This window comes from Nannospalax galili, unplaced genomic scaffold (genome assembly GCF_000622305.1).
Source record: "Nannospalax galili isolate Female #2095 unplaced genomic scaffold, S.galili_v1.0 scaffold107, whole genome shotgun sequence".
Lineage (NCBI taxonomy): Eukaryota > Metazoa > Chordata > Mammalia > Rodentia > Spalacidae > Nannospalax > Nannospalax galili.
In genome coordinates, this window is record NW_008358490.1 from 1,390,554 (window position 1) to 1,415,018 (window position 24,465).

Consider the following 24,465-nt stretch of genomic DNA (forward strand, 5'->3'; position numbering starts at 1 on the left):
AACTCTTCTATGGGACTGGTGGAGTTGGTGGGGAGCATAGTGTTTTGGCTTTCCATTTTATTATTCTTTTGTTGTGATTTTGGCATGTGACTTTCTTTTGTTGTTTATGATTCTGATATGAGAATTAAGTTGAAGTATGCTTCTGTTTGTATTATCAGGTGCCTAGGTTCTTTCCTTATTGGTTATGTAAAGCTGGTTGGTACAGATCTCAGGTTCTCTCAGGTTTTATTTAGGAGGGAACTGATGGCTTCAGATCAGCACCATGTGGAGGCAGGATCCGGGCGCTCTCATGCAGTTCCCTGTGTTCTCAGCCCCTATGCCAGAGGGAGGCAGGAACCTGGCAATCTCTGGTGGTCTGCTGAGATTCCAGCAGCTACCCTGATGGAGGTTGAAGCCCACCCTCTCAGGCTTTGCACACACATCTACCTCTCTATACACAAATTCATTCACACACCATAGGAAATGAATTTTTTAAATTTATTTTTGTTTTGTGTGTTTTGTTGCATGTATATAAGTATACCCATGTCATGCAATGCCTGTGGAGGTCAGAAGAAGGTGTCAGGAGTCCCCAGAACTGGAGTTATGGAAAATTGTGAGTCTCCATATGGTTGATGGAAACTAAACCTGGGTCCTCTGCAAGAGCAGCCAGTGCTCTTAACCACTGAGCCATCTTTCTAGCCCCATGGGAAATGAATTTTGGCTTTTTTTTTTTTTTTTTTTGTCTTTTTGAGACAGGGTCTCCCTGTAGCCCCAGCTGTCCTGGAACTCACTATGTAGACCAGGCTGGCCTTGAATTTACAGAGATCCACCTGCCTCTGCCTCCCGAGTGCTGGGATTAAAGGCGTGTGCCACCACGCCCGGCTGACTTTTTTTTTTTGAGACAGGATCTCCCTGTAACTCCATTTGGCATGGAGTATGCTACTTACACCAAATTGGCCTCAATTTCAGAGACCTGCCTGCTTCTGCCTCCCAAGTGCTGGGACTAAAGAGCTGTACCACCACGCCCAGTGAATTTTGACATCTTATTTAAACCTGAATGTCCAGACAGTATCACTTCAATAATGAGGTAGCTTACATTATTTTTTAAAAATGTATTACATTTATTTATCTGTGTGTGTGCATGTGTAGGAACATATATACCTCACATTTATACAGAGGTCAGAGGACAACTTGGAGGAATCAGTTCTCTCTTTCTCCCATGTGGGACCCAGGGATAGAACTCATGTCATGAGGCTTGGCTGCAAGTGCCCTTACTTGCTGAACCATCTTGCTAGCCCCTATATTCTTTTCTGTGCTAAGTCTTTGCAATCCAGTGTATATTTGGGTCCCAGTATAGCTCAGTTTGGACTAGGCTCAGTTCAAGTGCTTGATTGCTATGTAGCTAGTAGCAGCTGGTCTCCAGGGTTGGGACATGTGGTGCTGTGGTCATGTCCCCATCTGTCGTGGTATGTCTTTTCTATTGAGAACTGGGGTGAGTACATCCCCCCCACCAAAGTGTCTGCATGTCCATTGATGGCCAGGGTTGGCTTAGGTGAAGTTCTGACTCATCTTGAATGGCTTTTGTGCACCAGCCAAATAGGAGATTTGTCTTGATTAAAAATTATCGAGACAAATGATCCCTTTTCCTTTGAGTGAAAAGATAAGTTAAGCACAGACCACAGGCAATGAACAGCATGCTGATTCATCAGCCCACTGGGTTTTTATACAACCAACTTTAGGAAACTATATTGGTTAAACATTATGAAGTCTGACTCAACCAATTAGCCTTAACTCCCAGAAGCCTGGTTTTGGTTTTTTTTGGTTGTTTGCAGCCCTGGCTGGCCTCTAACTCATGGCCTTCCTTCCTTTGCTTTGTTGAGTTTTTTTTTTTTTCTTTTTAAGATTTGTTTTTTATTTCTGTGTGACCATCGGGGTGGGAGCTGTAGAGGCCGGATGAGGATGGGATCTCCTGGAGCTGGAGTTAAAGGAAGTTGCTGGCCACCTACCATGGGTCCTCTGTGAGAGCAGCAAGTGCTCTTGGTCACTAGCTATGCCATTTCTCTAGTGCCCTGTTTTTTGTTTGTTTGTTTGTTTTTCTTCAAAACAGGGTCTCATACTGCAGCTGAGGCTGGCCTCAAACTCACAGTAAGCATCTCTCTTCAACCTCCTGAGTGCTGGGATTGCAGGCATGAACCACCATGCTCCCTGCTCCCAGAAACCTTTTAAAAACATGTTGCTAGTTTCCCTGGTGAAATCTGAAACACTGAGGAGGCTGGGGAGGCTCAGCAGTTAAGAGCTCTGATCCTCTTGCAGAGGACCTGGGTTTCATTCCCAGCACCCACACGGTGGCTAACAACTGTCCATAACTCTAGTTCCAGGGGAATCCGAAGTCGTCTTCTGACTCTTTGGGTATTGCATGACACAGGTGCACTTATATACATGCGGGCAACCAATACATTCCTACACGTAAGTAAAATAAAAATAATAAGTAAAATTTAAAAAACTGAAATACTGAGAACAGCTAACCCGAATCTTTGTTCTCACATATGAAAGAATGGTGACACAAGAGTTGTGGACATGGGCAGACCTGTGTGTCCCTGCAGGTGTCTCTGTTCCTATCTGGCCACCAACATTGGAGGGCTACTCAAGAACTCTCCCCATGCAGGGTTTTATCTGGGTGTATTTATATAGGCTTGGTCTCCCGGATCAGCAGGAGTTTTACTCCCTAACTCTTTTGTCCAGGGGCATTTCACACCAGGCATGGGCCTCCTTCCTGTGTGCTCCTAAGTACTCTCCTCTACCCTTTGTTGGTTATTTCTGCCTCATTTCTTCAGAACCAAAATGGATTTCTGTTTCCCATTTTGGAATGATGGCAGAGGGTTGGTCTCAGGGACACTGGTGGGTCAGTTTTGTGTTCAGCCCAGGGCATGAGGAGGCCAGGGTGCAGGGGTATGGGCAGGAGTGAGGCTGGTGGCCTAGAGAATGGGGGACCCCCTTGATGTCACATGGAGGGGCTCATGGAGGGTGTAGCCAAGATGGCTAGGGCTAGAAAGAGGGGCTGGCATGTGGGAGTTGAGGCCTGCTTCTAGAATGAGCAGGAAGAGCTGAGCAGCTGGAAGTAGCCCTTCTCCTCTCATTCCTATGGGCATGCTGAGTCAGGACCATGAGTCAGGACCAGTTCACAGTGCCATATAGAAACACTCCCTGCTTTGCCACAATGGAGCCCTCGGTCTGGAAGGAGAAGGTGGCCTCTTCTAGGTACCAGGCCCAGTGCTCAGCACTTGGCACATATTATCTTAATCTTCAGATAGCCCAAGAAGATAAGTCCTATTATCCTTTCTAAGATGGGCAAACTCAGACAGAGGTTAGGTAACTTGTCTAAGGTCTCAAAGCTGGTAAGAGGTACAGGTGGAATTTGAACAGTCTGCATGAATTTCTTTTCTCAGCTCCCATGGCACAGGTATGTTAACATTTTGTCAAGATTTGTTTTAAAATAGTTTCTTTTCTTTCTCTTTTATGAAAAAGTAATACATGTAGGCTGGGCATAGTGGTCCACACCTTTAATCTCTGCACTTGGGAGGCAGAGGCAGGCAGATCTCTGTGAGTTCAAGGCCAACTTAGTTTACATAGTCGACATAGTAAGTTCTAGTCAGTACTAGTCAGTGAGACCCTGTCTCAAAAAAAAAATCAGTAAATAAAACAATTGAACACATCTTGAAATTTAGTACAGAAAGCTTAGAAAAATCAGATACACAAAACAGATCAATGTTACTCCTTTGCCTCATTGTTTCTGGTGTCACGTTTTAAATTGCCTGCCCCCCACCCTCATGGCCTCAAGACAGAATCGACTTGACAGGTTGGGCCATTTCATTTAACTCTTTTTCCTTGGAGGCCTGTGGTTTGCAAGTGTGGGGTGTGGGGACCGAGGAGAGTGGGGAGGTAGGGCTCACCAGCCTCGGGGCAGGTACGTAGACTAGATGACAGAGACTGGTTTCCATGGAAGCTGTGAATGGCCAGGTCTAGGTCAAGGCATAGCTGCACTTGGTCAAGTGTGTGTGTGTGTGTGTGTGTGTGTGTGTGTGTGTGTGTGTGTGTATGTGTGTGTGTGTGTGAAGGACAGCTTTGTGCAGGAGAACCTTGTAGAAGGGAGGGACTTCTGCAGAGCTATGGGAGAACTGATTGCTTTGTGAACCACAGTGAGGGGAATAACCAGTCCATAAGTAACCAGAACTCTCCTCAGTGGTTTAAATGCCAGATATGGAGATTCCTGGGTAGGCCACTTAAGCTTAGGCCCATTTGTCTCAAACCCAAATCTTCCCACTTTTGATGACACATCTTCAGATAAGTGGTCCTCATAGCCACTATGAGTGTCACATCCAAACAAAGCTCTGTAGAAGAAAGAGAAGCCATCTGTGTGTTTTATCTGTCTGGCTCTCTTAATCAGAGGACAGGTCTTTTCCTGGGAGCCAGCAGGGGACTTTGCCCTTGTTTGGTTGACAACAGTTACATCACATGCTTATGTTCAAATGACTTCCTGGTAAAGGAAAAGGAATTTCTAGTTCTGACTCAGAGAACTCCTGACAAGAGATTAAAAAATATTGAAACAATCTGGAGTGACAGGAATTGGGAAACAGGGGAGAGGGAGGCTGGAAAGCTCTAAGCCTGAGTGAGCACACAGTGGGCGGTGTTTAAGAGGACAAGTTCACAATGCCCATAGCCACCTTTTTGAAAGACTCAGCCACTTACAGTGTGGTGGACAAGTTGGGTTAGTCCCCACATCAGGGCTCTCAAGAGTGGTGGTGGGGTCTTCAGTACTCTGTGAGCTCCTGCCCAGCCCCTTTTCCCATGGCCACACTCAGAGTTCTACCACTACTGTCTGGCTCAAGATCAGAGTCTGCAAAATTTTTCTAGAAAGGACCAGATAGTAAATATTTGAGGCTTTGAGGGATGGAGAGGCAAAATGGAGGCAGGGATGGGAACCAGGCTATAGGGAGAGGAGGGGACAGGGTGCTGTAGCTAGTGCCAGCCATGTAATCTGTCTGTAAACAATCTTCATTTACGATGTCTTTGAAGTTAGTGTACGTTGGTGCAAAGAACTGCTAGTATTTGAAAAACATGCTTTTGAGAGAACATGCTGGGAGAGGGTTAGGATGAGTGAGTGCTAGGTGGGACTGGAATGAGCTGCTGAACCCAGCAGGGGATGGAAGCGAGGGCTGGCTGTTTGGTGCAGCGGGACCGTCCATATGATCATAGGTCTTGTACAGATCTGCTGTGATTGTTACTCTCCCCTTATGTGATATGTAGTGTGAACAGACAACATCAGCTCACATTAAACCTCACCCTCCTCCTCTGGGCTTGTTGACTATGGGGTCAGGTACTGCACAACCTCAACTCAGCACCTCCCCTCCACTCCACTTGGGTCCAAGAAGCTGGGCATGCAGGATGTTAGGGAGGTAGGATACTGGAGATGCAGGGAACTTGGGATGTAGGATGCTGGAGGTGTAGGATGTTGAGGATGTAGGATGCAAGTCAGGAAGTGGCATATATGGCCAGAAAATGCACCCCTTCCCCATGACTCAAGCATGCCAGCTGCTTTTGGCCTTTGCTCCAAGCCTCCTGTCTTCTTAAGTTCACAGTTGGCAGGGATAGGCAATGGCCACTGTACATGTGGACCTTGTTGGGACACGAGACTATATCAGGTCACGGGATGCCTTAGTGAGCCTGGCCAACTCCCAGTGCCAGCTCTGAAGTCAGCTGAGTCACAGCAATCTCTGCTCCTACTGCAGAGGCTGTGCCCTGTGGTGAGGTCTTGCTCAATGCCCCAGTATCACCACCTGTGGTTTTTCTAAGGGGAAAATGCCAGCTGTATGAGTCATATTGTCTCAACCTAGAGCCCTTTGAGTGTGATAATGTAGGTAGAGGCAGCTGAGTGCTTCTGAGAGCACTGGACAGAGCCCTGACTTCATTTGGAGACTACTACCTGTGAAAGGAGGGACAGTGGGCAGGAGCCTGCGCTCAGATCCTTAACTCACCCCACCTGCAAAATGGAAAATGAACACATGCCTGTCAGGGTGGCTCTGAGGGCCCGAGGCCACACTGGAGTGCACCAACCCAGGATACACCTTCTCTGCACCTCCTAAAGAAAGCCTTGACCTTGACCAAGGCATTATTTCTGTGTCGTGCCATCCATTTCAGGTTTCCAACTTTGGGTTATTTTTAGTAAATTTACCAGGTTGTACAAACCTCACCATGAACCAGCCTTAGAACATTTCTGTCACCCTGTGTGGTCCTCCTATGCAGTCCCCTGGGTGGTCCCTTGGGTATGTTTTCTGTCCCTATCTGTAGCTACAGGCAACCACTAGCTGACTTTCTGTCTTTCTATATAAATTGGACTTTTCTGATTTTTGTTTTTTTTAAAAGATAGGATCTCATATAGCCCAGACTGACCTCAAGCTCACTATGTAGCTGAAGAGAGCCCTGAACTTAAGATCCTCCTGCCCTGCCTTCACCGCCTGAATGCTGGGATTCTAGGCATGTACCTTCATGCCCAGTTTATGTGGTGCTAGTGACTGAACCCAGAATTTTGAGCATGCTAGGCAAGCATTCTGCCAGCTAAGCTACATCTCCAGCCCCTATTCTGAAAGTTAATATATTCAGAAGTTTGTAATGTGTGGTGTCTGAGATCTGGCTTCCCTAGGTGATGTGGAACACAGTCCACTTTGCATCAGGTGTTGGTACTGTCATCCTTTTCATTGCCACATAGTATTCCATTGTGTGAACAGCCAGTTTGCTTACCCGTGTACAGATGATGGGCATTGGTGTTCTCATTTTCGCTCCTGTGCACCCTGCTGCTGAGCTCCTGTGTGAGGTCTTTGTGTGGATCAATGTTTTGTTTTTTCTGGCTAGACACCTAAGATAAAGATAATTAGAGGCACCCAGCGTGGTGGCGCACACCTTTAATCCCAGCACTTGGGAGGCAGAGGCAGGCGGATCTCTGTAAGTTTGAGGCCAGCCTGGTCTCCATAGTGAATCCAGGCCAGCTGGGGCTACAGGGAGACCTTGTCTCAAAAAGGGCCCCCCTCCCCCCAAAAAAAGATAATTAGAGGCATTGTAAAGAAACTGTGCAGATGTTCCACAATGACTGTGGCACTTGCATTCCCATGAGTCCTGGTCCTCTGGTCCTCACCAGTGCGTGTCTAGATGGGATGTGGCATCTTATGTTTCCCTAGCGACTAATGATATTGAGCATCTTTCTTATGTGCTTAGAACCATTTGTATGTCTTCATAGTGAGATACTTCTGAAAGCTTTTATTTAGTGACTGGCTTGTTGAGGACCAGGAATTCTGTGTTTGTTCAAGCCCTTTATCCTGTGTGAATTTTGCAAGTCTTTTCTATTGGTGTACAGCTTGTTCTTTTGTTTGTTTGTTCGGCTTGTGTGTTTGGGTTTCTGTGTAGCAGATGCACATGCATATATGTGTGTGCAGAAGTCAGAGGACCACCTTGGGTGTTCATCCTCTGGTGACATCCACTTTGTTTTAATTTTTTTTGTCTTTTTGAGACAGAGTCTCCCTGTAGCCATGGCTGGCCTGGAACTCGCTGTGTAGACCAGGCTGGCCTTGCGTTCACAGAGCTCCACTTGCCTCTGCCTCCCAAGTGTTGGGATTAAAGGTGTATGCCACTATACCCAGCATCTTTTAATTTTTAAATTACTGTATGTGTATGTGCTTATGCCTGTGAGTGCATGGGCACCTATGGACCCTGGAGCTGGAGTTACAGGTGGTTGTGAGCCACCTTATGTGGGTGCTTGGAACTGATCTCAGGTCCTGTGCAAGAACAATACTGGCTCTTTTAATTTTTTTAAAAAATATTTTATTTATTATTTTTATTTTATGTGTATGAGTGTGTTGCCTGCATGTATGGGAGTGTACCCGTGTCGGGAGTTAAGGATGGTTCATAGCCGCCATGTGGGTGCTGGGAATCGAATCCAGGTCCTCTGCAAGAGCAGTCGGTGCTCTTAACTGCTGAGCCATCTCTCCAGCCCCCTCTTTTAATTAAAATTTTTTTTAAATTTTATGTGTACGAGTGTATCGCCTACATGTATGAATGTGCACCTGTGTCATGCAATACCTATAGAGGTCAGAAGAGGGTGTCAGAACCCCTGGAACAGGAGTTATGGATGGTTGTTAGCCACCATGTGGGTGCTGGGACCCGAACTCAGGTCCTCTGCAGGAGCAGCCAGTGCTCTTAACCTCTGAGTCATCTCTCCAGCCCCCAGCACTGGCTCTTAACCACTGAGCAATCTCTCCAACCATTTAATACTGTCTTTGGAGCAATTAAATTTTTAAATGTTGTGAGGTTCAGTTTACTCATTCTTTAGGGACTGAGTTTTGTGTCCTTTGAAGTCCTTGCTCAGGTCCTAAAGATTTTCTCCTGTTACCTTCTCGAAGTTTCATTCTAGCTCTGATCCATTCTGAGCTAACTTCGTGTGTGGTTTGAGGTGAGGGTCTCTGTTCCTGCTTTTGTGTGTGGATGTCTCAGCTGGTCCAGGGCTGGTGCTGGAAGCTCTTCCTTACCTAGTGTAGTTTGGAAATCAGGGCATGAAAGCTCCTCCCCTTGTTCTTTTCAAAATTGTTTGGCTATTCTAGGTCTTTTATGATTCTGGGTACATCTTAGGATCACCTCAATTTCTACAAAAGAAACCTGCTCATCTTTTTAAATGGTCATTTCGGTTTTAAATCTTCTGATTCATGAACATGAGAGGTCTCTGTGCCTTGAGCATGCTAGGCCAGAAATGCAGGCCTTTCCATAAAGTTATTGTGCAGCGTGATTATACCTCTTAGAACCATCTGTCTCCTGGAACTGTGCTGATGGAGCTCTGTCTCTGGAACTCTATTGGGAACTGCGTTCCTGACTCAGGCTACCCCCATAATTTTATTCAAAGTGGTTTCTCCAACTTCAACTGGAGCAGGTACAAGCTTGGCTCTACCTTCATCTTAGCAGACCATCCCATCTTTTCATGCCTAGTTCTAGAAAAACTCATTCACCCAAGATCACATGTCCTTGTGTCCTTTCCAGTCTCCAGTGTGCAATGAAGATGAGTGTGCCACCTCTCAGTGCTTTGACACGCTAATTCAAGCACACCCACATTCATTATCTTTTTGATGGAGTACCAAATTAAGATTGCCAAGAAAGGAGATCAGCTACCCAGCTCACAGGACACCAGAGCACATGGTTATGCTGGAGTTAACTAAAAAGTCATTAGTCCAGATTGTTATAAAAGTCATTCCTACATACTGAGTAACAACAAATTCACAAGGTGCAGTGGTTTCAATGGCTTTGGATTGCCAGATAATCCTGCCTACCTTGGTAATCTGATCAAGGCTCTTTGATTAAATCTTAATTACTAATATTAGGTCTTATATCTCAAATCACATAGTACACAGTAAATCTCTCTCTCTCTCTCTCTCTCTGTGTATGTATGTATGTATGTATGTACGTACGTATGTATATTACTTACCAAGTAAATATAAGTTAATGAGGCTATCTGTGGTGTTACTAAGCCATGTTAGAGTTGTAACTGAATAAAGAAACAGCCTGACTCTTAGCATTTAAGGTCCAGAGTGGACCTGAACTCTGAGAACCACCTGTTCCTTCAGATGTCTCTTGGAACCGTACTCTTGAGCCAGATTTCACTCATACTTTTATTTTATTTAAAAAAATTACTTATTTTATTTTATGTGTATAAGTGTATTGCTCTTATGTGTGTAAGTGCACCACACTGCAGTGCCCACAGAGGTCAGAAGAGGGTGTCGGATCCCCTGGAACTGGAGTTATAGATGGTTGTTAGCCACTATGTGGCTTCTGGGAACTGAACCCAGGTCCTCTGCAAGAGCAGCCAGTGCTCTTTACCATTGAGCCATCTCTCCAGCCCCCACTCATACTTTTATTGAAGCATTATTTCCAGCGTCAACTGGGTAAATAGAAACTAGGAGCCACACTTACCTTATCAGAGAACCTTGATCTTCAATCACTTCATCTAAAATATGTCACATACCCACAGACTTCTCAGTTTTTCTCACTGTTTTCAATGAGAAAGTACTCCTTCTGGCACCGTGATATGTTAAACAAGCACGTCCATTCACTTTCTTGGTTGGAGGGTGAAGTGGGTCCTGAGGGATTAAGGTCAGGTGCCCGGGTCACAAGAGAGGCACATGGCTCAGTGAACATGTTTACAGCTTTTGGTTGCAAGTTAGTTAAAAGTCATTAGTCTGGATTATGTCCATGTTGTAAAAGTCATTACTACAGCAGAGTTCAAAAGGTTCAAAAGAGGGCTGAGAGGAATGCGGAGTCTGTATTTACAACAAACCCAAAGACAGCTGAAGGGAAGAAGCTGCTGTTGGGACCAAGGAGAGGCCCCAGGGACAGTCTGGTGTTCCTTCCTGTGTGTTCTTGATGCACACACCAGGTATCCCTCAGATCATAGGTCAGTGTGGGGCTGTTGCCGTCTTTTAGATGTCTACTACTTTATCTACTTTATGGGGTTCAGGTGAGGGAATTACACCCTTTCCCATGTCTGGCATGTCTGATAAATCCTTGGTTCTGGTTTCCCTGATACAATTTTAATATATCCATGTGGCACTACAATCTCAGTTCACCCTAATACATGTATAGGGTGGCCCTCCTGCTCCCAGGAATAAGTCATTTGTCAGTCAGTGCTGCATGCGTCATGCTGGACAAATGCTACTATTTGTAGGCCCACTTTTCTACCTTTAAAGTGGAGTCAAAAGCTGGCTGTGGTGGTGCACGCCTTTGATCCCAGCACTGATGAGGCAGAGGCAGGCAGATCTCTGTAAGATCGAGGCCAGCCTGGTCTCCCCAGTGAGTTCTAGGTCAGCTCTAAATAAGTGAATAAATAAATAAATCACAGTTTTACACAATATACAGTAACTCAGAATTAGAGTAAGACCTAGCTTATCCATGTTCTCCATGTGTTTAGATCACATAGTAATCATTTCTGTCATTATAGCAAAATACTCAAGAAAAGGTTTATTTTGGGCCAACAGTTTTTGGAGTTCTAGTCACGTTTTGGCCTCTGGTGAGTGGGCCTGATGGCAGTGGCAGGGAGTGTGTCAGGAAGTATAGGGGTATGGTGATAGTCCCCTTGGAGGGCACCACCTTCTGTGACCCAGACCTCTCTCTAGGCCCTACCTCCTAAAGATCCCACCACCTCTCTATAGCAGCCATACACTGATGTTGGTCTCCCTGGGACCTAGTGGTTAACGGGCCTTCTAGGAACATTCATCTAAACTACAGCATGTCTTTAATTTCATTCAACATTTCTTTATTATTTTCATTATACAGAGATGGTTAGTGTTTGCAGAGCACAGGGAGTAGTAGTGGGTGTGTTTGAACCTGGTATTTCAAGACGTCTCCCATAGTGGAGAGTTCTTACACTGTGTTTCCCTTGCCATTGCATTTGCTGTACTGTCTTTTGCTGCTGTGACAAATGGCCACCAAGGTAGTGGTATGAAACAGCAGCACACATTTGCCATCTCACAGCAGCGGGAAATCTAAATGGCTCTCACTGGGCTGGCCAGTGTTGACGGGATACCCTGTTCTTTGGGGACTAAGAAGAGCTTGCCCTTCCCAGCTTGGAGAGACCCGTGTGTTTTTGCAGTAATGCCTTCTTCTGTTCTAGAATCCAGCAAGGGTCATGGACTCCTTGCACTATGCCCCTTGGATATAGACTCTTCCCCTCTCTTTTTCCACATAGGAATGTTTTTGTGACTAGGGCTGGATATGCATCTCAGTTGGTAGAGTGCATTCATGAGGTCCTGGGTTCTATCCCCAGCACCACATAAACTAGGTGTGGAGGCATATTCCTGTAATCCTAGCAGGAGGATTAGGGGTTCAAGGTCATTTTCAGCTACTTAGTGAGTTAGAGGCTAGCCTGGGTTAAAAAACAAAACTAAACTGAACAAACCAGAGCTGGAGAGATGGCTCAGTGGTTAAAAGCACTGGCTGTTCTTTCAGAGGACCCAGGTTCAGTTTCCAGGACCCATATGGTGGCTAATAACTATCTGAAACTCCCGTTCCAGGGGATCCAACACCCTCTTTCTAGCCTCTGAGGGCATTGCATGACACAGGTGTACTTACATACATGCAGGCAAAATACTCATACATATAAGATAAGTAAATAAATAAATACCAAACCCGAATAACAAAATTTAGACCTCTGTTATGGGTGTGCAGGGATCTTGGGGCGCCAGCTGCTGGGCGTGGCGCCGGTCTCCCGTGGGGTGCAGCGGGTTGTGCACCGTGTTGCTGGGGTGCAGCGGGTCGCGCACCAGTTGCTGGGGTGCGCGCGTGTCCCGCACCGCGTTGCTGTGGGTCTCCGCGACTACTGGGTGCTGGCGACTCTACTGATCGCTGTGCTCCCAGGCGGGTTCCGTCCCAATCTACCGTGCACTCCCTCTGGATTCCAGTGGAGAAGTTGCCCTGACCAAAAAGCTGGTCATAGTTCCAATCTATGAATCTCCGTGAGTCGTGGTTTACGAAGAGACAGCCCTCTCCGGAGAGACTGGATCGTAGGCAGTAAGACACAGAACTCAGCTCAGTACAGCTCCTTTATTCAGTGACTCATCTCGGCTCCAGGTCTTAGTGATTCAGCTCCAATTAATTAGGGGAAACCAGGATATTTATACTATGGGGGCAGTGGCAAAACCTTAGTGGATAGGTGCTTTTAGGATGCCCTATTTACATGTGGTGGTGGGCTTCTGCCAGGCTGTCAGACACTGCCTGATTAGCACACAGGAGAACCTGGCAGTTCCAGAGCCAGAGGCCATGTTTCTGTGAGGGCTACTTCAAAGATGAGTCAGGAAGAGAGTGGGAAGGCGACCTGCTGATAAAAGGAGTCTCTGCATATGAACGCTGAGCTCCGTGGGCTATCCGGACATGGAGAGACTGCTACCTTACACAGCAGGGGTCCCCAACACTCTGTGATTAAATTGGGTTTACAGAAATAATCCAAGAAAAACCTCAGTTTGGAGCCAGCTGACTGACAGCCTCAACTCTGTTTGCCTTCACTATATGTGGCATATTCATGAGGTATAGGCATTAGGAACTTGGGGGGTGCTATTGTGCCTCATACAGTTGGTGTTGGAAGCTCTTCATTGTTCTTCAGAAATGAGAATTTTAGCATTTTAACAGTTCACACACCTATGGCCATGTACCACATGATGATGTGTTGATTGACCACATGTGACTGTGGTCCCATATAATTGATTGCTTAGACATGATAGCTGCTTTGGTTTGTACATATACAGTAGAATCTCTGCATGATGCACTTCTCCAATCCTGTCCCTGTTGATAAGTGACAGTGACTCAATGTGTGATAATTGATGATGACTTAAAAAATTATCTCTGTGGCTCAGTGGTTAAGAGCAGTGGCTGTTCTTACAGAGGACCTGGATTTGGTTCCCAGCACCCACTTGGCTAACAACCCTCAGTAACTCCAGTTCCAGGGGATCCAACACCCTCTTCTGGCCTCTGCAGGCATTACATGACATGTGTTATGCAGACGGAACACTCATACATATGACCGGTGTGGTGGCCCACATCTTTAGTCCCAGCACTCGGGCGGCAGAGGCAGACAGATCTCTGTGAGTTCAAGGCCAGCCTGGTCTACACAGTAAGTTCCAGGCCTTTCAAAAAGACCAAAAAAAAAAACAAACCAAAAACCAAAACAACAACAACAAAAAAACAACCAACCAAACAAAAACATTTAAAATAAATCAAAAAAGAAAAATAAAAGATCTAACCCCGACCCTTTCTCCTTGGGCCTCATAAATTTAATTTCCCTGTTGCCTCTGTATGAGGTACTGTCAAGTTCTGGAGTCAGAATACTTGGCTTCTTTCTTGGTGATCCTAGTGTGGGTGGGTCCTTTCCTGTCCCTCCTCTAACTGTAAGATGGGAGTGGTGACCTTTCTCACGTGGGCCTGCTGGAAGGACCGAGGACCAATGTGCTAAGGTGTCTGAAGTCAGCGCAGGACCAAGTCAGTAGGGCCTGGCAGATTGAAGGCAGATGGGTTTGCTTTCCCATTTACTTAACTGTTTGTCTGGCAGCTCCTGAGTGCTGGGCCCCAGGCTTCCCATACAATGTGCAGAGGCTGGGTGCTGAACACGTCTTTGACATTGCACAGGTCCATCTGCCTGGGTGTCTTTAGGCAGAAGCTGGGTACAGTGAATGATGAGCCTTTTTTTTTCTTAGTCCCTTCAAGCGTGGCCTGTGAGCAGTGGCCGTGTCTGCCTGAGGGAGACCAATATTAGCCACATTCCCCTCTGTTTATATAGGTCCCTGTTCCTGGAAAGACACTATTAAAAAGTTAGGCAGCATTTTTCCCTCCTGTCCTCAGCTGACCCCCTTCATGGAGTGAAGAGTGCCATCCAGAACTCTGAAGGAGGGAGTCACGCCCTCTGGGCAAAGAATTGCATTAGGCATGGTTTCTGTTCCCCTAAGATTGTCTTCTTTTGTTTCAAATTATGATTATTATTATTATTGACTTTTTGAGACAGGGTTTCCCTGTAGCCCTACCTGGCCTGGAACTCATTATGTAGACCAGGCTGGCCTTGAACTCACAGAGCTCCGTCTGCCTCTCCCTCCAGAGTGCTGGGATTAAAGGTGTGTGCTACCATGCCTGTCTCTGTTTCAAATAATTATAATAGCAATAATCAATATTTTTTAGACAGAATCTCATGTTGCCTAGGCTGCCCTTGACTCACTATGTAGCTATGGATGATCCTGAACTTCTGATCCTTCTGCCTTTACCTCCCCAATGCTGGGATTTGTGCCACCATGCTTGGTTTGTGTGGTGCTGGGACTAGAAGCCAGGGCTTCTTGCTTTCTAGGCAAGGATTCTACCAGTTGAGCTATAGCTTCAGCCCTTATTATTTTTTTAAACAGCATATTTCTCATTCCAATTTATGAGTTGCACTTTTTTTTCTTTTCTTTTCTTTCTTTCTTTTTAAAGATAGAGTCTCATGAGCCCAGGCTGGCCTCAAACTTGCTATGTTACCCAAACTGGTCTTGAACTATTTTTTAAAATTATATTTTATGTGTATAAATGCATGTGCCTGCATATATGTAAGTGTATCAAATATTTATAAACCTGTGGAGGTCAGAAGAGGAGGTTAGATCCCCTGGAACTGGAGTTATGGATGGTTGTTAACCACCATGTGGGTGCTGGGAACTGAACTTGGGCTCTCTGGAAGAACAGCCAGTGCTCTTAACTGCTGAGCCAACTCTCTAGCCCCTAAAATTTTTTTTGATTTATTTTTATTTTATGTGTATGAGTGTTCTGCTTTTGTGTATGCAAGTACACCATGTGCATGTAAATACCCATGGAGACCTGAAAAGCGTGCTGGATCTCCTGAAACTGGAGTGGTGAGCCGCCATGTGGGTGCTGGGAATTAAACCTGGGTCCTCTGCAAGAGCAGCCAGTGCTCTCAGCTGCTGAGCTATCTTTCCAGTCCTGGCCTTGAACTCTTGAACCTCCTGGGATGATAGGTGTGTGTCACTGTGCCTGGCTTCTGAGTTGTATCTGAGTCTTCACTCAGTTTTCTCAACAATGACTGATGGCTAGTTATATGGAACAGATGAATCCTTTGTGATATGGAGTCACACCGCTGGAAAGCTGGGAACTTGTTACTTCATCCTTTTGAGGCATCTGTTTGTGAGACCTATTTCTGTGCTTTGACATTTTGGCATGTTTTGAAATATGAAAATAAGTTGCTTAGACTTTCTAAGACCTTTGCTAACCTGTATATGTGGCAATGTGTGTGTGTGTGTGTACACCCATGCCTGTGTGTATGCACACCTCACCTGTACCTGTGTGTGTATGTGCCTCTGTGCCGTGTATGCCAACTTATATTGCATGTATATACAAATGTATGCCTTTGCGTGTTTGTATACCTGTGCCTGTGTGTGTATGCACGCCTATGCCTACCTGAGTAGCCCATATAAGTTCTGCCTTCCTAATAGATAAGAATATGGATAATACCAATAGAGATCTTATAAAATTGAAATGAAAAAATATATGTGACTGTTTTTAAAAAATAATCATTTAAAAACCTTGACCATTAGGGAGCAAGTCACAGCAAGCCTTCTGTGACACAGAATGTACCCTCAAATGGGCTTCTTCCCTTGCAAAATCTGAAAGCTGACAGAATCATTTCTCCCAGGCAGATGCGTGCCATGCCTACCAGATAATTCACCGAAATGGGATTCCTGATGAACAGATCATCGTCATGATGTATGATGACATTGCCAACTCTGAAGAGTAAGTGGGGAACACTTAGAACTTGGTCTGGAAACTGACTTTGAAAACACATCTGGGTTCACGGGGCTCCTTAGGACAGTAGCTCATTGTGGAAAGGGGGGTGGCCACAGATTAAAGGTCACAGGGATGCTGAATGTTGAGATTTGAACTTGTTGCTGGGGGCTCTGCGGGTGCAGGAGACAGGAAATGAGAGGCTGAAGCAGAAAGCCCTTTCCATGGTGGGGAGCTGCTCCCTGGATCTGTGGAGCCCGTCCATACCCCCCACCCAGGTCAAGACACCTGCCCATAGAAGATGTGTGTCTGTGCAGTGCCTCCTACTGAACTCCCTTCTGGACTTGCTCACCTTTACAGCTTGGGTTTAATTTTACAAAACTTGTTTCTTGCCAACTTTTCTAGAATTCTTTGAGAATCTGAGAAAAGGCAAAGCTAAGAGATTCCTGGGTCCCCAGCTCCCGGGTACCCTGCCTAGGTTCCTAGAGGAACACTACCCTGTACTGAGGCCACACCTGGGCTCTGGCTGAATCCCTCCCAATTATGGGCCAGAACTTCTGTGTTCAGGTTTTGCTTTGTGTCCTGCTGCTGCTGAGAGAGTAGTTTTGCTCAAGCAATCCTGGTATGATCTTAAGATGCTCTGGTTCCCAGCAGGCAGCAGGACACCCGACCTTGAAAATCACACACATTGGTGACCAAGCAAATGATAAGATGTGTCTTCAACAGCACAGTTGTGTGCTAGTTTTTCATATAACGTGACGGCATGCTTTGAAGGGAGACACCTTGTATGTTTGAACTGTGGTCTTTCATTTTCAGCAACCCTACTCCAGGTGTTGTGATCAACCGGCCCAACGGCACAGATGTGTACAAGGGGGTCCTAAAGGACTACACCGGAGAGGTGAGGGCATTTCCTTTGGAGCCAACAGTTTTGGTTTTTGCTTCATTGACAATTTTCCCTCTCTTTCTTTGTTCCCAGAATCAGAGCCCTGCTGCACTACTCTAGTCTGTGTTTTAGGTTTGGGTTAGGATTTGTGCTTGTGAAATGAATGGGGAGAGAGTGCTGGGGATGGAGCCAGGGCCTCACACTGCCTCGCTGAATGTTCTACCACATTCCAGCCCCAGTTCATTGTTTTGTTTTTAAGATGGAGTCTCTTTTTCTCAATCTGGTCTTGAACTCTTGGACTCATGCAATCCTCCTGCCTCATCTTCCAAAGTAGCTGGAACCATAGGCGCATGCCACCATGCCCAGTTGAATTATATGAGTTTTGAAAGGAAGGGAAAGGGGAAAAGAAGGAACTTTTTCAAAATAAATTACTGCCTAATAAAATTTAGACTCGTCTTTGCGCTATTTTGAACCTGATATTACATGTCCTTTAGTAACAACCTGATTTTCCTGAAATATCCCTGTTAATCCAATTGTAGATAATCAGATCATGTGTAGCTCTTTTTTAAAAACGCACACTTTAATCCCAGCACTCGGGAGGCAGAGGCAGGCGGATCTCTGTGAGTTCAAGGCCAGCCTGGTCTATATAATGAGTTCCAGGACAGCTGGGCCTACAGGGAGACCCTGTCTCAAAAAGACCAAGAAAAAAAAATCCATTTTCTTAGCCCACATCTAGTGCAAAGTGTATCAAGATTTTTCTGGGACAGGTTTTTTTCTTTTTTCTTTTTTTTTTTTTTTTTTTTTTTTTTTTTTTAATCTACATTCCAGAGTATCAAATGTCTTGTCAAAGGCTTCACAGTAAGTTCTTCATATGAATCTGCCTAAATCCAAAGCTTGTTCTCTTTACACAATATCAAGGGACAGGTTTTTAAAAATGTTTTGTTATATATAATATATTCCTCTTTAAATGTTTAAACTCTTTCCAGTTTATCGATACTATATAATTTGGCATTTTAACAACATAATGGCTTCAGTTGCATGGTTTTGTGATCTCTTTTTCATTATTTCAAAAGGATGTCACAGGAGCTGATACTCTTTGTAGCCAAGAAACTTTCACCTGAAGTTTAACATTTTTTTCAGTTTTGTTTAATTTTTTTCTCCTAGATTCAAATTTAAATTAAAATTTTTTTTCTTTAGTATTTATTTTATCTTACATGTATGAGTGTATACCATGTGTGTGCAGTGCCTGCAGAGGCCAGAAGAGGGTGTTTGATCCCCTGGAATTGGAGTTAGGGACAGTTGTTACTGTGGGTACTGGGAACCAAACCCGGGTCCTCTTTAAGAGCAGCCAGTGCTCTTAACCACTGAGCCATCTCTCTCTAGCCCCCTCAGATGTAAATGTATATATATGTAATATAGTTGACCCCATTTTAATGAGATTGTTTCATTCTATAAAGTTTTATTGGGATATATTTAGAATCTAGGTGGTAGGATTTGTGGTTTTTTCCCTTTGTGTGTGTGTGTGTGTGTGTTTGTATGTGTATGTATGTAAATATCAGTTTTACAAACTGCTCTAAGGATGTCTGCTACTCAGGCTAAGGGAGTATTCTTTTCCTGTGCTGGCAGAATCTTTGAGTATTCTCTCTCTCTTCTCTCTCTCTCTCTCTCTCTCTCTCTTCCCCCCCCTCTCTCCTTCCCTCCCTCCCCCTCTCTCTTCTCTTCATAGAGGTCAAGAAGGAATGGAAAGCTTGCTGAGTTGCTATCTTTAAACAAGATGGCATTTGCACAGAAGGGCACAGACACCAAAGCCCTAAGAATGCCATCCTCGCCTTGGATCTGACTTGGTTCAGAGCAGTTGCTCTTGAGACTGAAGCTGGGTAGCCTGCAGGCTGCACCTGTCATGGACTCTGAACTGTGGGTGGAGCTAATGGCCGCATCTGACTTTTACTTCCAATTCCTTGTAGGATGTGACCCCAGAGAACTTTCTCGCCGTGTTGAGAGGCGACGCTGAGGCTGTGAAGGGCAAGGGCTCTGGAAAAGTCCTGAAGAGGTAACGTCTGTTTCATGGATTCTACACTCTGTGAGCTGGAACCCTATACAGGGAATTTAAATGGGCACTGTTCTTTGCTCCTGTCCCCTGTCACTTAAATTCTCTGCCACTTAAGCTCAGTGATCTGCCTCATGACTGACAGAAAACACAGAGACAGATGTGACTCTTAAAGGGCTGGCCAGGTTCTGGGGCTGCAGCCTGCTGCCAACCAGTGTCCTGATCATTGGTTAACCCATGGGGAAGGCTAGTGGTTATAATAGGGAAATTAATCCTAGCACTTGTCCCACTGTGTGGCGGAAAACACAGAGACAGAGAGATCTTACTGCTTAGTGTTTCCATATGTAACATCTTTATGAGCTGTTAGAGGCTTTGGTTATATGTATATATATTCCTGAGAGTTAGAGCACCCTCTGCAGGGTGAGCATCCCCGCAGCCCTAGAGCAGTGCCCTCTAAGATGGAGGCCTGGGGAGATGGGAGGCACCCTTGGGTGGTTGAAGGACCGCTTGGTCTGTCTTGACTCCTTTACTCATTTGGGGGTGGGTTGCTTGAAGGCTGTGGCTGCTTGGCATGGGGTCCAATTGCCAAGGACCTCACTGTCTAAGTCACACCTGGCTGTGTGATGGGGAACTCAGCAAAAGTTCCTCTCCATTTCCAACCATTGATCAGAGTACCGAGGTTCTGACAGAATTTGTGGTTTAGACTAGCCCTTGGGCTGGGTGTGGTGCTGGCACATGCTTTTAATTCCAGTGCTCAGGAGGCTGATACAGGCAGATCACTGTGAGATGGAGCCAGCCTGGTCTACATAGCAAGTTCCAGGCCAACAGAGGCTACAGGGAGACCAAGTCTCAAACAACAACAAAACAGAATTGCCTTGGAGGAGCAGAGGGCGGAGGCTCCTTCCAGGGTCTTGTGTTTTTCCTTCATCCTTGATGGGTAACCACGATCCACAAACTTATTAAGTTTTTTTTTTGTTTTTTTTGTTTTTTTTTTTTTTTGAGACAGAGTCTCACTATGTATGTAGCCCTGGCTGACCTGGAACCCTTGATGTACTCCAGTTGGCCTTGAACTCAAACTCAAAAGAGATCCACTTGCTCTGCCTCCCTGAGTGCTGGTGTATACCACCATGCCTGGGTCAAACTTCATAACTTTATGCTGAAGGCAACTTTTCAGAGATATGGACACAGGAACGGGAAGCTGTGGGTTCTCTGGCTCACTGGTCTCTGCTCTCTTGTCAGCGGTCCCCAGGATCATGTGTTCGTTTACTTTACTGACCATGGAGCTACTGGAATCCTGGTGTTTCCTAATGATGATGTGAGTTCTGCTTACCACTTGATCTTTAGGGTGTTTGCTTTTATTTTATTTTATTTTATTTTTTGGTAGTGAAGATTGAATGCAGGGCCTTGTGTGTTTTGCCAAGTGATCTATCACTGAACTCTGCCCCTACCATTTTTCTTAATATCAAAGGAGTTTACTTACATTTATTTATATATTTTAAGATGCATTTTATTATGCATCTACCATTTTTCTTAATATCAAAAGAGCTTATTTACATTTATTTGTTTATATACTTTAATATGCATTTTATTTTTATTTGTGTGTGTGTCTGAATGTGTATGTGCACATGTGTATGGGTGCCTAGAGAGGCCAGAAGAGGGCATCAGATCCTCTGGAATTAGAGTTACAGGTAGTTTTGAGTCATCCAAAATGGGTACCTGAAATGGAACTCAGGTCCCCTGGAAGAGGAACAAGTACTCTTAACTGCTGAGCCGTTGCTTAAGCCCCCTATATTTATTTATTTTGTGTTCATGTCTGTGTGCAAACATGTAAACACATACCACGTCATACATGTGGAGGTCAGAGGACAGCTTTTGGGAATTGGCTCTCTTCTTCCACCTTGCAGGTTCTGGGGACTGAACTCAGGTCATCAGACTTAGCGGCAAGCACCTTTACCCACTAAGCCAACTCACTTGCCCCTTATTGGCATTCTAAAGACAAATTTGGACTTAAACTTGTAGTGTGTGTTTTCTGATGCTTTGCGGGTAGAGGGTGTGTGTGGGGGTTAGGGTTGCAGCTAGAAGGCCGTCTTTTCCAGCTGTTTCTGTTCCTGCCACAGGGTCAGTCTCTGTCTCAGGGCTGGATGTATTGCACTAGACACAGTATAAGAAAATCTCTGAATGCCGATGACAAAGTTGTGCATGAAGGAGCTTATTCTCTTTATAAATATATGAATGGTGGCTCCAAATCAAGGCCAACAGTTTGTTTGTTTGAAACAGCTGGTTTCAAGCAGGTGCCTAAAGAAATGTCTTTCTGTAGTCTGTTGGCCATTTCAGAAACTTGGAAATGTAATGGTCAATTCATTAGAAAAAAACAAGTGAAAAAGATGAAGAAAAAAAAATCTGAACGGAACAATGAGATGACATTCTGGGGTTTTACTGCTCACCACTGTTAACTTCTTTTTTAAAGTTATTTAGTGTACACCTTTGATCCCAGTACTCAGGAGGCAGAGGCAGGTGGATCTCTGTGAGTTTGAGGCCAGCCTGGTCTACATAATGAGTTCCAGACTAGCTGGGGCTACAGGGAGACCCTGTCTCAAAAAGACAAAAAAGTATTAAAAGTTATTTTAAAAGCTTTGCTTATTTATATTTATTGTTTATATGGATGAGTGTTTTGCCTATAAGTGCCCCCCACATGTGTGCATTGCCCATGTAGGCCAGAAGAGGGTGTCGAATCCCCTGGAGCTGGAGTTACGGATGATTGTTAGCTGCCATATGGGTGCTGGGAACTGAACCCTAATTCCCTGCAAAGAGAAGCTAGTGCTCTTAACCACTGAGCTATCTCTCCACCCCTTTAAAGTTGTTTTTACATTTATTTATTTATTCATTTATTTATTATTTGTGTGTGTGTGCCAACATGTGCACATGTGCACATGCCACAGTGCAGGCAGGTGTGGTGGCCACAGGACAGCTTGTGGGAGTCTGTTTTCTTCTTCCACCATGTGGTCGTTTCCAGGGATTGAACCCACTGGCCATCTTGCCAGCCTGTAATGGTTATCTGAGAACTGGGAAAAAGACTGTATGAAGTGTTGGGGGCTCCCCTGGCAGTGGCTTTTCTTGGCATGTTGGTCTGAATGTCTGTGTTTTACCTTTCAGCTTCATGTCAAGGACCTGAACAAGACGATCCGCTACATGTACGAACACAAAATGTACCAGAAGGTAATGTCAGCCCCTGGGTGGCCTTGGGAGAAGAGCCAGAGAAAGTGGCAGAAGTAGAGTCCACAGTGGTGCTGCAGGCTCTCTAACGTGTGGCTGGGCTTTCTGGAAAGAGTTCCATCTGGTTAGCGTTGACCTGTGGTGTCCCAGGAGTAACCCTTTGTGATTTGATTGCTTTAACTATTCAATCAGAATCTTAGACACAGAATGTGGGCCTCACTCTCAGCTGGGACCCAGCAGATTTGGGGCGGGGGTTAATAAGAATTATCTCTTGCAGGTATGGGGAGCCCATGAGAGGAATACTTTTCCTGGGGACTGCCCCCAGTTTGGGACAGTAGAGGAAGAATGCCTACCATCTTGTTTTCTGTCCACTTTGGCTCTCTTCTGTACTCTATAGAATCTGTGTAGGGCGGGGTGTACATGATGTTAATGCAGAAGCATGGCGCCTTGTGGCACTGCTGTCTTGAACTGCTCCCTCTATTAGACACCAGAACTGTTTTCCTCAGCATTATACAGTTCCATCTTCCCTATATCCTGCCAACCCATAGATCACTTTATTCCATTAGCCGTGAGGAAATTTGATTTCTTGTCAAATGACTTCCTTAGCCTTTGGCAACAGACTCTTAATACCAGCAATGACTCCCCAAATCCAAAGTGAAAGATGGGGGCAGGGATAGAAGGAGGAACAGCCCAGCAGCAGGCGCTGGCCATTGGGAACTCACTTGTCCTATTTGCCTCGCAGATGGTGTTCTACATTGAAGCTTGTGAGTCTGGCTCCATGATGAACCACCTGCCTCATGACATCAATGGTAGGTGCTGAATAGGCTGAGGTTGGTTGTCCTTGGATAGTGCCTATATGGGACCAAACATTCTATGTGGGCCGGGCCACTGACAGCAGCCTGGTGTGCAGATGGGGGACACGCCTATGGCCAGCTCTGGCTTCCTTTGCTCTACATGTGTGCTGTCCTAAGCATACATGTCTTTGCTTATAGCTGCAACAAGATTCCCTTACTGGATCCTCTTCCTTCCACATTTGAGAGAAGTCACTGTCCTGAGTAGACAGGGCTAACCAGCTACATCCACCGCCCTCCCTGTGCTGAGCGGCTTGAGATTCCCAGGGGAGAAAGAGGGACCCCCCGCCCCCAGCTTCAAGTATAGTCCAAGCCAGGGAGTAAAATGTGGCTCAACAATACCTTTCATTGCTCGTAGTTTATGCGACCACTGCTGCCAACCCCAGTGAGTCATCCTATGCCTGTTACTATGATGAGGAGAGGAGCACATACCTGGGCGACTGGTACAGCGTCAACTGGATGGAAGACTCAGACGTGGTGAGCCCTTGGCAGGGGCCAGCCAACCTGCTACAGTTTAGCTCTTGGGCTCTTGAAGGATTTCGTGTTTTCCCTCTTGCAGGAGGATCTGACCAAGGAGACCCTCCATAAGCAGTACCAACTGGTGAAGTCGCACACCAACACCAGTCATGTCATGCAGTATGGGAACAAAGTGAGTGGGACCTCCTGTTCTTGCTCCCTACTCTCAGGCCCCAGGCAACTTCCTCTAGCACTTTGTCTCTTGGTCAAGAGAGATGGGATCCTAGTGAGGAATGGCTCTACCTCACACAGCCACTCTGTCCCAGCATTTCAGGCTCAGGAACCAGATCTGACTAGGTTCCCACTTGCAGACTTGGGCACATGCTTAAGCCCTCCGAACCTGTGTCCTCATTTGTCAGGACCCTTGCCTGCAAGGTAGCCAGGTGTACCAGAGAAAGCTGTGTGTGAGAAGCATGGAGCAAGGGCCTGTCACATGGCAAGAGGTGACGGAGACCGAAAGCATCCCTTCTGGGTTTCATGGCTCTGTCCCATAGAACCCTGCACTCTGCCCTCTCCCAGGATCTGTCTTGTGCCTAACTACAGATCATTAGTTTCCCTCTGTGGCTGAAAGTTGGAGACGATTCACACCCCTACCCCCACTGCCAACTCTGTTCAGCAGGGACTGAGATGGTCAGATAATAAGTTCA

The 24,465-nt window shown here is 45.6% G+C and overlaps 1 protein-coding gene and 1 non-coding gene across 2 annotated transcripts in view; both read left to right on the top strand.

Moving 5' to 3' along the window:
* Lgmn (legumain) overlaps nucleotides 1-24,465 on the top strand; it is a 43,883-nt gene that overhangs the window by 13,875 nt on the left and 5,543 nt on the right. The window contains exons 3-10 of the mRNA XM_008821720.3: nucleotides 16,220-16,317; nucleotides 17,125-17,206; nucleotides 19,156-19,241; nucleotides 20,478-20,553; nucleotides 22,392-22,454; nucleotides 23,194-23,260; nucleotides 23,661-23,779; nucleotides 23,862-23,951. Of these exons, the coding sequence (XP_008819942.2) occupies nucleotides 16,220-16,317; nucleotides 17,125-17,206; nucleotides 19,156-19,241; nucleotides 20,478-20,553; nucleotides 22,392-22,454; nucleotides 23,194-23,260; nucleotides 23,661-23,779; nucleotides 23,862-23,951 (681 nt within the window). The remainder of the gene's footprint in view (nucleotides 1-16,219; nucleotides 16,318-17,124; nucleotides 17,207-19,155; nucleotides 19,242-20,477; nucleotides 20,554-22,391; nucleotides 22,455-23,193; nucleotides 23,261-23,660; nucleotides 23,780-23,861; nucleotides 23,952-24,465) is intronic.
* Nucleotides 21,474-21,615, top strand: LOC115068193. The gene has a single exon (XR_003847572.1). It is a non-coding gene; the product is annotated as a small nucleolar RNA SNORA2/SNORA34 family (small nucleolar RNA).